The sequence below is a fragment of the Gavia stellata genome, chromosome 3 (assembly GCF_030936135.1).
Source record: "Gavia stellata isolate bGavSte3 chromosome 3, bGavSte3.hap2, whole genome shotgun sequence".
Lineage (NCBI taxonomy): Eukaryota > Metazoa > Chordata > Aves > Gaviiformes > Gaviidae > Gavia > Gavia stellata.
Genome location: NC_082596.1, coordinates 6,485,719 through 6,499,401, shown reverse-complemented (window position 1 = coordinate 6,499,401; position 13,683 = coordinate 6,485,719). Strand labels below are relative to the sequence as shown.

The 13,683-nt window shown below is 40.2% G+C and overlaps 1 protein-coding gene across 1 annotated transcript in view; it reads right to left on the bottom strand.

Moving 5' to 3' along the window:
* The window catches only part of FAM135B (family with sequence similarity 135 member B), a 145,743-nt gene that overhangs the window by 45,218 nt on the left and 86,842 nt on the right, over positions 1-13,683 (bottom strand). The window contains exon 6 of the mRNA XM_059815340.1: positions 13,392-13,518. Within this exon, the coding sequence (XP_059671323.1) occupies positions 13,392-13,518 (127 nt within the window). The remainder of the gene's footprint in view (positions 1-13,391; positions 13,519-13,683) is intronic.

The window sequence follows — 13,683 nt, the reverse complement described above, 5'->3', positions numbered from 1 at the left end:
GAGGCCTGACAAAAAACCCAAAAAAAACCAAAAAAAAGAAAGACAAAACAGGTTCTCTGTGCATTACAGCATTTGTCTATATTCCCTATCAAGCTAAAGGCCTGAGCCTTTGCTCTACTCAAGACCCACTGGTACTAGCTGTGGGCAACACATATCTACTGTCTTGCAACATAACATGGTGAAACCAAGAAGCCTTGTGAATTATTTTAATAGAAAGAGTATAGGGACATGAGCCTCTTGGGATTTGTGATATGGTGTCATTCCTGCCTATGAACAGGATGTTTATGAATTGCACCGTTTGCTTTTCAGACTACTTCTGCAGGTGGCCAAGATCACTTTGAATCCTGTCATTCTACTCCCGCTGGCTTGGCTTCTGAAATTATTTTTACAATAGCTATTATCTGAAAATAGCTTCCCAGTGGGTCATTTTAGTTCTTGATCACATAGAGTCTCATAGGAGAGAAGGGATATGGTGCCAACCATGCCCACCCAAATCTATTTATTTGAGAGCTTTGCCCAGAATTCAGTCTGGAGATCTCTATAATCAGAGCAGTTGCTGCATGTTGGCTAATGAGCTTTGTCTTCACAAATGGAGATAAAATTTAGAACAATCATAACACTATTTCTGATCTCTTCCTCAACTTGGTAAATTTAAACATTAGTAAAACTGTCAAACAATGGCTAAAGAGAAAATATTTAGTTGTCATTTGGCAGTGACAAATTGCTTCAACCTTTATGGCTTCATTTTTTTAAGCAGCCTGACATTTCGTTACTAAGGCAGATTTTTTATTTTATTGTTTCTTTCAGTCTGTTGACAGAGCCACACTGTTACCAAGTAGGTTCCTATGAGTCATATGCAGGTGGGAAGAAATCATTTTTCTATTGATTGCATTATTAATACCTATTGCATTTTGTACTTGATGATCTTACAGGTCCTTTCCAACCTTAGTGAGTCTGTGATTATTATTATTATTATTTGCAAATGTTCTTGCATATCCCCCTCTTTCTACTTGGTTCACTATTGCCTTCTCATTTTTCCCCAAAGATGTGCGCAAAATATGCTGGTTTGTATAGGCTCTGTCACACTGGATCAGGACAGAAGTCCGACAAGTCTTGTGTTTTGCAACCAATCAGAGTTAAGTATTAAATACTCACTGAGGAGACAGAGGTAAACAAAGAAAAGAAAACACAAACCTAAGCCCTGACAACTTCAGAAACTGCATGCCTTCAGGCAAAGTCTTCCTCAGATTGCCCAAATACTGGTTTATGCCACAGCCCTCACAGTTTCCACCTTTTCTTAACAAAGACTGTAGGAACTGGCAGTGCTGTCATTTTGCACAATTGTGGCAAACCCTACAATGTTCACAGAAGCACCTCCCAGTAATGTGTATACCAGCTATCTTATGGTCTATAAATCTGGAGAAAAAAATTAATTCTTTTGTTGGTTCTAAATACACTATTTTTCAGGTTACCTGAATTTTGTTCATTCTTGTATTGTGAAAAATAATCAACAGAAGATCTCTTGCAAGATCCTACTCCAAGATTTGTTGTAAAATGAAGTAAGACAAATCCATTTCCTTTCCTTTCCCAGTTATTTTGCTGAAGATAATTTTGTGGCTCAGAATGTTCCATCACTCAGATAATTCAAGTTTTCAAAGTGACCAAATGACATCCATTGGCTTTTTTTCTTTTTTCAAAACTTGTTTTTCTGGAGTATTACTTAATTTCAAGCAATCACACCCCAGAATAATCATTTACAGCCCTGGTTACACACACTTTCCTTATTGCAAGCAATTATTCTGCACAAGAAACATTCCGCTTTGGCCTAGGTGCTATATTGCTGGTCTGTTTTCTTTGATGTGGGGGGACGCCTTTACTGCCAGGAAACAGCTCGATGTCTAACGCTGTCATTATGCTGCATTCCTGAAGTCTTCACTTATGACACTCTCAGGCAATGAATCATTTATAGCTCTTTGACACCCGTGCAAATATACACCAAATTGCAAAGCCAATTATAAAACAATATACAGTCCTTTTTATCACTTCAGAAATCCACAATTTCTATTTTTATACTGAAACAGAAGTAATGGCTAATCAGAAACTTTCCTGGGTATGTCACTTTAAGGCAATTATATTAATTTGCTATAATTTACTGCAACAAAATGGGGAACATTTGAATAGCTGGCACTGTATAAATTTGCATAAGTATTACATTTTCATAGGTTCATTTTCCTAGCCCAGTAGATACCTCCTGTATTATGCATAGTACACATACCAGCCCTCAAGTAATTTACACTCAAAGACAATCAAATTTCATGAGCCATGAGTAGCTTACCACTTATTCTGCAGGCCATGATTTTATGGTTTTAAATAAAATACTTCTAGTGAGTTCAGTAGAGGAGAAAGAGGGTTTGACTGACAGCTCTAGAGAGTCAAACTATATTTGTTTACAAAAGAAACACAATACGTAGAACAAAAACAGTGCTTTACCACCCCCAGGACATGGCTTAACACTGCTTTGGAGGTACCCCTCTGTCCTGTTCAGGTCTTCACTCTTGCTTCTCATCAGCCAACTCTGTCTACCAATGCCAGGTAGACCTAATTCCAAAAGAGACGTTGCAGGTTGCTTCAAAACCTAACAAAAACCTGTGAGGTGACAATGACTTTTGGTTTGAGTCATCAAAGAGCAGACATATAGTGCCTTCAACTGACTTTATGGTTTTATGTTGCATGTAGAAAGAGTTTGGGAACATCTTGGGAGACCTTACTGTAGCCTTTTGATACTTAAAGGGGGCTTATAAGAAAGATGGGGACAGACTTTTTAATAGGGTCTGCAGCAACAGGACAAGGGATAAGGGTTTTAAATAAAAGAGGGTAGATTCAGACTAGATATAAGGAAGAAATCTTTTACGATGAGGGTGCTGAAACACTGGCACAGGTTGCCCAGAGAGGTTGTCGATGCCCCATCTCTGGAAACATTCAAGGTCCGATTGGACAGGGCTCTGAGCAACCTCATCTAGTTGAAGATGTCCCTGCTCATTGCAGGGGGGTTGGACTTGATAACCTTTAAAGGTGCATTCCAATGCAAACCATTCTTTGATTCTATGAACATGACAAGGAGGAAAAGTGATGGGAAAAGGCTGTTGGCCTTATCTGACTTGCTAGAAACCAGAGGCTACAGATGAATGATAGTGCAGCACCTTCTCACTTCATGACACACCCAGCTATCCCGGGATAACATAGTGACTGAGTGCACAGACAGCATCAATGCGCCAGACCCTATTCAAATACCATACTATGAAGCTGGGAACAGCAGAGGTAAATACTATTGTAAAACCAGACTGACTGGAAGCTTGATTTCTCAAGGTTTATGCTAGTCAAAGAAGTAGTGTAAGCTCATATGCATCTGACTGTGTCCAGCTTACCCTAAATAAATCTTTAGACCCAGATTCTCACCCAAATACTCATATGTCTAACTGCCTGAATAGTCACACACCTTTCTTGGTTATGCAAAGAGATTCTTTGAAGCATTACCCAATTCTGCCCAGATTTTTTTTTTTGCCACTCAGTACAGACTCTGAACATGTGATTAAGTCAAATAAACTTCAGGAGAAGTTATTCTTGTACTGAAGAGCTTCTAAAATTATTCTCATCTTGCCATGAACCTTAAAAAAATGCTTCATCTATATTGGCTAAACTTTTGTCTTATGTTATTCACCTCTGTCTGGCAATACTTTTGAGAATCATAACACACTGACCCATCTGTGTGCTAACACTGTGTTCAGTTTTGGGCCCCTCACTACAAGAAAGACATTGAGGTGCTGGAGTGTGTCCAGAGAAAGGCAGGGAAGCTGGCGAGGGGTCTGGAGCACAAGTCTTATGAGGAGCGGCTGAGAGAGTTGGGGTTGTTCAGTCTGGAGAAGAGGAGGCTGAGGGGAGACCTTATTGCTCTCTACAACTACCTGAAAGGGGGTTGCAGAGAGGTGGGTCTTGGTCTCTTCTCCCAAATGACAAGTGATAGGACAAGAGGAAATGGCCTCAAGTTGTGCCAGGGGAGGTTTAGATTGGATATTAGGAAAAATTTCTTCATGGAAAGGGTTGTCAGACATTGGAACAGGCTGCCCAGGGAGGTGGTGGAATCACCATCCCTGAAGGTATTTAAAAGACATGTGGATGAGGCGCTTAGGGACATGGGTTAGTGGTGGACTTGACAGTATTAGGTTTATGATGATCTTAAAGATCTTTTCCAACCTAAATGATTCTATGATTCTATGGTTCTATCTCTATTCTCTTAGCCTGTTTTTTTCTGTTTGTCAGACTGCTGAAACTTGTCTGATGCTTGGAGAACTCATGAGATCATTGGAGCAGGGGCAGTCATTTGTGCACAAGCTAATGTTACGGGGAGTGCACTTCTAAGTGTTCCTCCCAAGCACTGCACCAAAACTTGTAATTCATATTAGCTGTGAAACTGATTCTTTGCTCATTGTGACTGGCGTGATTGCTTTGAACAGAGGTACAGGCTCTTGCTGTCACTTGAAGATTTGTTTCCACAAAACAAGACAAAGTGGTTGGAAAAAGAGGGAATCTCTTTTCTCATTCCCCAGTCCCCAAGCTGCTGTCTGGGACACTTGCCAATAGCAAAGGGTTAGCTTCCAGATGATGATGGATCTCAACTGTGCTGTGGTTGGCATCTGCGCTCCTGTTGGAAAGGCCATCAGCTCGGAAGCTATGAGAGTTGATTAGGTCTCCTTTCAAGAACTCTCTCATCATCAGTCAGGGGGAATTATTGTAGTGTTCTTTAGGGCATATGAAGATAATTTTTCAACAAAGTGCCACTCGGAAAAGAATACTGAGAAGAAAGAAAAACTTAATCATAGAGCACTCTATCAAAAGGTAGAGAGCAGCCAAGTTCACCTTCTAAAGTGAAGAGAAGAAAGGCTGTTCCTGCTGCTCATGCACTCCATTTCAGGGAAGAAAGAAAGAAACATCTGTCCAAGCCCCCACCTATAAAATTCCTCAAAAATCAATGCTGAAATCTGTAGAAAAGGAAAGCTTTAATTGAAAGAATGTCAGTCAAGTGAATGACTGTACAAGACACATCAGTGGATTTCAGCCTCAAAGTGAGAAATTATGGTGATGGGAGCCAAATAAGTTCTTCAGTATATAACTGTAATAGTAGCTGTGACAGAGAAATAAATTCTCCATGTTCAGTCTGCCTTTTACCACTTTACTCACAACTACTCTAAATTAGCCATAAAAAAAACTTCTTTTCAGTTATACAAGTCTAGATGTGATTGATTTTTTCACAGTGGTATGCAGAGGAACAGGGAGATTTATAAAGAGAATGCAGCAATCTGAGTCTTTCCAATACATAAGCATTTCAGGAAAATAGCAAAAAAAAAAAAAAAAAAAAACCATGAAAAGTAGAACTTCCTATGGAAATTCTATTCATTCTCAAAAGGAACCCATTATCAGTCCAAGATGAGCAATTCCTGAGGATTTTCTCCAAAAAGAGACTCCATCACCATCTTGGCTGGAGTCTCACAAGAATTTTCAGATGATTTCATGGCATTTTCATTGAACACCCACAGTGAAAAGATTGCAAAGCTTTTTCAAGACCATGTTTTAGGCCTAATCCCAAATTAACCTCAGTTTTGAACTCTAACGTAATGCAGATTGTTGCCTGGCTGTACCCTGCATATGCGAGATCAAAAAGTAAGAGCCACAGAAGAGAAATATGCCAATGATTAAAGAAACCAGTTATTGTCACATTATTAGTTACCATGTTTTCTGCTACAGCTAGGAAATCATTTAGTTCTTACTAAAGATCAGCCATTTATCTTCAGGCAACTGAAGATTAAAGACTTCATCAGTGATTATCACAAATGGTGCCCTGAACACACTGATTAAAGATACTTGTCATTATACCTTATAAAGAACAGTGTATCAGCTCTCTTACTATTTCAGAATAATTATGCGTTGGACATCTGCTGGAGTCCCAATCACAACTAATCACCACTTGCATAAGCGAGACACTGAAAGAATCCTGTTCCTTTAAAACCACCCATTACAAACACATGCTAACACATGAAAGATGTGCTTTCCATACCACACTCACACCAAAGCAGAGAAGAGACCAAAAATAAAGCCATTTCCATGTAAAATTAACAATTCCACATGAAATTTTGATGTAAACTACACTTCTGCAGTATGGATTAGTTATATGGAGTAATTATAAGCAAAAGCGATTTTAAATACTAGGGGTTTTAAAAGTTTGATTTTTTTTTAATGTTAAATAACATATAACAGCTATCTTACTCGCATTCTAAATTGGTAAATTCAGAATCTTAACTATGCCTTAAGTTTGTAAATAATCAGACATTCTTTGTAAAACATCTCTCTTGGTACAGAGTTAAGAAAAAGAAAAGAAAAAAAGAAATTAAAAAAAGGCTTGGCAACTTCAGAGCCCTCTAGACACATCATTGCTAGCAGGAGATAGAGAACCTCTGCTAGTTTCAAAGGGGAAAAAAAAAGAAAAATACACATTGCCCTTTCTTTAAAACAAAAGTCTTTTGCAAAGTTTTAGTTCTTTTGCAAAGCTGACAGCTTTTTTTTTCCTTGCCTTGCCTTGCCTTGCCTTGCCTTCCCTCACCTGTACCCCTCTCCCTCAGCCTTCCCCTTTCCCCCCCTCTCCCTTTCTCTTTCTTTTTCCCTCTTTCTCTCTCTGTGTCTTTCTCATACAGTTTTGTTTTGGGGTCAGGACACAGCAGATGCCCTGAAAAAAAAAAAAAGGAGCAATGGAATTAAGTTAGGAAGATGCTGCTGTGCCAATAAATACAAAAAAGGATAACAGGAATCTCTACATTAAGGTTCCTATGTCTGAAGAAGAATGAAGTCTGCAGCTACATATTCCTCTTCTCCCAGCTAAACTGGGATTTCAGGGCATACTCTAATTCCCACAATGGATCCCACATGGGCTATTCTCTGATTCGCAACCTTCCTTTTTCAAGAGCTGAAAAAGTGAATTAATTTGGCCAAAGAGCCATAACTATACTGAAGAAAAGAAGAATAAAACACAGCTGACTCCTACGTGACATAAAACTGTGGGTTTGAATAATGTTTTGGTGTTAGGCTAAACAGCCTAGGTTTTTCATATGTTGCTGGAAAGATGAAAATATTAGCAAACTGTCTGTGGAAAAGAACTCTTATCATCTACACAATTTTATTTGAATGACACTCCTAGTTCTTGTATTATGTCAGGCATAACCCTAATGTCTTTTGGGATAGCTACATCAATGCTAGACGGAAGAAGAACACTTCTTATCAAACACCAGTGCCTTATTAATGGGAAGTCATATGATTAATCAATCTGATTACTTAGAAGTCAATTTATCTGCAGTGCAACTGCTATCCAAATGAAAATAAGATTACTGTGAGTGCAATTTATTAATAACCCCCAGTATGTCATTGACTCAACTTGATTATAACACAGCAGGCATGTGATGCACAATATTACAAAGACATTAAACCAGCTTGACAACAGTGGATACAGAAGAGGTGTATGGTACAGGGTAAAGCATAAAACTCCTGAAGTACAAGTGGCCATTCATTTTTCAGTTCTGAAAGGAACATTTTCTTTTTATTTTTTTGTAGATGTAGGATCTGCAGATATTTTTCAGTGTCCAGCTCTTACGGCTGATGAGATCACCTGAAAGCATGAGTCAGTGTGATGTTCAGATACAGACCTTGTAACATCCAAAACAACCCCTTGAACTTCCTCACAGGGAAAAACGATTTATCAGACCAGGGGGGAATTCAGATGCCCCTGAGGGAAGCCAGTCACACACAGCTCACGAGTCTGTTTCATCCCACTAGATCTCCCAAGCCTGAAGTAGATACGATCCTATTTTGAACATATTGTTAATCTACTGTGAGATATATTCCCTGTGAATATAGGTTATGGGCTCAAGAGAGCTTGAGAAAGTACTAGCATATTTTCTTGTTCTGTAGATTGTTCTCTACTAATTTTTTGACCACAAAAGCATCTTCCTTCGTATTTATCTGACAACAAAAAATTCTTATTTCAATGAGAAATATCTTTGTTCTCTTACTTTTGCTTGAAAGGGTAAGCGTAGTATAGATAGAGAAAAAATATTAGAGAGGGAGGGAAGGAGGAATGGAAAAAGGGAAGATCCCTGTTTGCTGGGTAGATGACTGGGAAGAGAGTGGAAGACTTAAAAAAAAATCACCAAGGCTTAAATAGGATTAATTATTATAACTACTATGCTAAGCCAGGAGATGAGGAAACTCTCAGCAGTGTTCAGAAGTCGCCTGGGGAGAACTAGGGAAAATGCACATGTACAGTCCAAAGCCGCTGGCATTTAATTAGTCTCCTCACTGAGAAGTCAGAAGTGCAGAACGAGGAGCCTTCAGGATCTATCATGAAGCAGTGGCACCTCAGCAGCCCAAACACAGAAGATTAGCTCAGGAAGTGGCAAGAGAAGCTCATGACTGATACAGACTTTCTTTAGAACTGAAGGCAATCACTTGCATTTTCAGTAAGGAAAAAGAAAATCAACTACATAAACGAAATGAGAACTTCCACAGTCAGCCTATGAGCCGATAAAGAAAATTAGCCATCTGATGCACCCATGTTTTATGAGGAAGAAAGAGGCAAAATGGGATGTATGACCTAGAGATGACATGTCAAGATAACAGTCCTCTACTTTGTAGTCAAGAGATGTCTGGAAAACATGACTTAGTAGTATTAACATCAGATTTCAATCTAATTCTGACTTTCCTGAGGGCTTAGCACTACTGTAAATCCAGCCACAATGCTAGTGAATCTATATGTTCAAATCTTGTCTGAAATATGTGTGGTGGGTTGACCTTGGCTGGTTGCCAGGTGCCCACCAAGCTGCTCTATCACTCCCTTTCTTCAACAGGACAGGGGGAGAAAAATACAACAAAAAGCTCGTGGGTCAAGATAAGGACAGGGAGATAACTTACCAATTACCATCATGGGCAAATCAGACTCCACTTTATGAAATTAATTTAATTTATTGCCAATTAAACAGAGTAGGATAATAAGAAATAAGAACAAACCTAAAAATACCTTCCCTCAAGGCACAGACACCTCCATGGGCGGCAGTGGGACAACCTGTGTCACCATGGCCTTCACCACAGGCTGAAGATGAATCTCTGCTCTGGCACCCAGAGCACCTCCTCTCCTCCTTCTTCCCTGAACTTGGTGCCTGCATAGTTGCTTCTCTCACGTTTTCTTACTCCTCTCTCACACAGCTGCAGCACAGTGTTTTTTAATCTTTCTTAAATGTGTTATTGCAGAGGTGCTACCAACCTTGCTAATGGGCTCAGCTTTGGCCAGTGGTGGGTCCGTCTTGGAGCTGACTGGAAGTGGCTCTGTCTAACATAGGGACAGCTTCTGGTGTCTTCTTGTCAAACCCACCCCTGCCCCCATCCCCCTCCAATACCAAAACCTTGCCACATAAACCCAATACACCATGCCACTAGTCCATCTACCGAGTAAGATGACACTAGTGAGGGCAAAGTTTACTTTTGTGAGCAAGTCTTCTTCATGACTTTGTAGAATTTATGCCAAACCTATGAAATTGAATAAATTGAGAAGTTATTAAGTGCCTCAGATGCAGTGAATCACTGATTCGCTGTGGTTTTAAGCCATGCAGCTCCTAGACTTGAGAAAGAGAGTGAAATAGGAATGATTTAGAGTTCCTACCCATTACAAGCTTCCACTCAAATGGAAGTATTCTGCAAAAACAATCTGGCTGCAACCATGGGGAAAAACTGCTCTTTTTGGTTTACTCACAAGATGTAAACCTCAAATAAGGAAAGTCTCAACTGTTTGTATTTTACAGAGAACTGAATAATCAGATTCAGTTCCCTAGAAAAGTTATCAGACAGAAGACACTTGCCCAGGAGATGCATCTTAAGAGCTTAAGCCTGGAGAATTCTCAGATCAAGGAAAACACAGAAATGTACATGAAAAGTAGAAGGATCCAAACTCAGATTTAGAGAGCTGAAAACAAAGCAAAACAAAACAAAACAAAAACCAGGATAGACCAACATTAATTGTTTCAGAGCATTTTATGACATAAAAAGGAACTACAAAAAGTCTATTTAAAATTCATTGCCCTGCTTCCCAGTGAAGCTTTGTCTATCTTGGAAGTCAAGGTATGTTAATTGTTCTAGCCTAGATTTAACTAGTTGCATCAAACCAGAGTACCTTACACACAACAAAAAAAGTGTTATATCTTGAATTAAGACATCCAACAGTTACTAATTTGGACATGCAGCAGGCAAGGTCCAAAAAAAAAATATATAAAGTCATTAGAGAGGTCTGCAGTTTTCATCTAATGAAAAGGGTAGGATTCATTCTCATGCCCACTGACGTTGATTGCAAAATTCCCCAAACCTGGACATGTCTGTAGTCCAGCTGAAGTTACATTTAACAAACATATTCAAACAACCTGGAATGGAATCTACAAATCTGTAAATGGAAGTAAACTCAACCCAATACAAAACATTGCAACACTGTAAGAAGTAATATTACTCCTATTCCTTCAATCCCTTATGGCTTGATATAAACTCCCACAAAAAACAGCAGCTGAGTCACAAGGTCCTCACTCGGAGTTAGGTCTACCCCCACAGCAGTTTCTTTTCTACTTCTGAATTTTTATTTTTTACATTAAACCAAGAGATATAGTCTTTGCTCATTATCATACATCATGGATAGCATATGCAAAAAGGCCATTACAGTCTATTGAATTAAAATGCTCAGATTAAGAACAGATATCATGACTTACAGAGGTTTCTGAAGCTAAGCAAATGCAGATCTGACTGGTGGAGGTGGAGTGTGCAGCATTATATTTACCATCATTTGGTGTGTGATGTTCAGATGACCTGAAGTGTAGTACAGTGCTAAAGCCAGTTCATGGTAAAGTGCTTTCATTTTGGTATTTAATAGGTCACCTGCTAGGATAATAATTATGCCATCATTTAAAAAAAAAAGATGATGACAAAAAATGCTTATAATCAAAGAAGATTAGTCAACAGAGATAGGTAGAAAATAGAGTTTGCAACTAAGGAATGCTCCACAGCATTCTCCTGGAGAAACTGACTGCTCATGGCTTGGATGGCTGCACTCTTCACTGCGTAAAAAACTGGTTGGATTGCAGGGCCCAAAGGGTTGTGGTAAATGGAGTTAAATCCAGTTGGCGGCCGGTCACAAGTAGTGCTCCCCAGGGTTCAGTATTGGGGCCAGTTCTGTTTAATATCTTTATCAGTGATCTGGATGAGGGGATCGAGTGGTCCCTCAGCAAGTTTGCAGATGACACCAAGTTGGGTGGGAGTGTTGATCTGCACGAGGGTCGGAAGGCTCTGCAGAGGGATCTGGACAGGCTGGATCGATGGGCCCAGGCCAATTGTATGAGGTTCAACAAGGCCAAGTGCCGGGTCCTGCACTTGGGTCACAACAACCCCATGCAATGGTACAGGCTTGGGGATGAGTAGCTGGAAAGCTGCATGGCGAGGACCTGGGAGTGTTGATAGACAGCCGGCTGAAGATGAGCCGGCAGTGTGCCCAGGTGGCCAAGAAGGCCAATGGCATCCTGGCCTGTATCAGAAAGAGTGTGGCCAGCAGGAGCAGGGAGGTGATTGTGCCCCTGTACTCGTCACTGGTGAGGCCGCACCTCGAATCCTGTGTTCAGTTTTGGGCCCCTCATTACAAGAAAGACATTGAGGTGCTGGAGTGTGTCCAGAGAAAGGCAGGGAAGCTGGCGAGGGGTCTGGAGCTCAAGTCTTATGAGGAGCGGCTGAAGGAAATGGGGTTGTTTAGTCTGGAGAAGAGGAGGCTGAGGGGAGACCTTATTGCTCTCTCCAACTACCTGAAAGGGGGTTGCAGAGAGGTGGATCTTGGTCTCTTCTCCCAGGTGACAAGTGATAGGACAAGAGGAATTGGTAACAAGTTGTGCCAGGGGAGGTTTAGATTGGATATTAGGAAAAATTTCTTCATGGAAAGGGTTGTCAGACACTGGAACAGGCTGCCCAGGGAGGTGGTGGAGTCACCATCCCTGGAGGTATTTAAAAGACGTGTGGATGAGGCGCTTAGGGACATGGTTTAGTGGTGGACTCAGCAGGGTTAGGTTTACAGTAGGACATGATGATCTTAAAGATCTCTTCCAACATAAATGATTCTATGATTCTATGATTCTGTGAAAACATTTGGGAAGGAAATATGGTTTCCTAATCACAGCAGACTAAGATTTTTCCATGGAGAGTGAAAGGAAAAAAAGGATTGGGGAGTTAGCCTTTCCATTTATCTTCTTACAACAGAGATTTGTCCAGAGGATAATGAAAAGTAGGAACCACTCTCCAAAGAAGCCTCTCTCTTGTTTGATGCACAGAGATGTACAGACATTAGTCTACAAAGACAAACACTTGAATCAGTTATTTAAATTTATATGATGTGACTGTCTACCAGAGAGGCAGAGGTTGAGGTCAGTTTGTTTGCCAAAAGCATACAATGACCCAATGGCTCGGATAGCAGCCTCAGGCCAAACATTCTTTCAGTTTGAGCTAATTCCCTGGTAGTTCTTCTGCACCAGCCGCTCTAGGCTAGCATATTTTTAATATTTATACAGAACAGCTTTGACAGGAAAGGTTGAGGGAAGCTGAGGGCAGCATGTTAATCAGAACCCTTGAATCAGGGTTTCCTAACAGGTTAATGATTCCAATATTCTGTGTTGAGTTTCTAGATCTGAGGAAACATTTCTGACAAAAAACACTTCACAGTTAGCACAAAACAAAATAAAACAAAACAAAACCCAATTAATCGTTATTTTCCAAACAAACTTCGTACTAAAAATTGCACAAGCTCTCCTCTTCACCTGCGGCACGTAATAACATCAAAGGCATACACTAACTGTGGGACCTGCCTTGAGTAAGGCAATGCAGACAATATTCAATACTCCAGACACAAACCTTTCCTTCACAGCATCCTTAATAATGACTCAAGTCCTCTGGCTAGTGAATATAAGACCTGAAAGCAAGGGTCTTTTACTCAATGATTAATTTCACCTTAAAGCAGACACCTGGTCTGGTGAATCCTGCCTTAAAAGTGTCATCAGGGGTATATCCATACATCCTGAACTTTTCTGAGATGTTTCATATAGGTGGGGACTGAACACCCAGGAGCTGTATATCCAAGTGTCAGGTGGTTCATGCAGAAATATTTGAAGGGTTCTTTGAACAAACTCCCTGTACTAGCAATATAAACCAGGCTACGTTCTTCACGGATAATATGGAGATTCTGTGTGACCAAATGGAAGTAAGATATCATTGTTTATCCTTCTTACCTCTGAAGACGTGGGCTTGCAGTAGCCAGCTCCAAACACTAGATTCTCTAATGACATACTGGACTGGTCTGGTCCTGCCTCCAGGTTGCCTTTACCAAGCCATGAACCTTTCCCTGGACGTGCAAAACTAAAAGAAGAAACATTGAGAACAAAAATAATCAGAGCAGTACTGTTAGAGAAGAGTCATTGTTGTCCCAGTGCTATTTCCTTCCTTAGAAAATGTTTGCAGTTTTGGTTTTGGTGGTGGTGGGTTTTGCTTTTATTTATTTCCAGCTGACACTGTATGTCCACA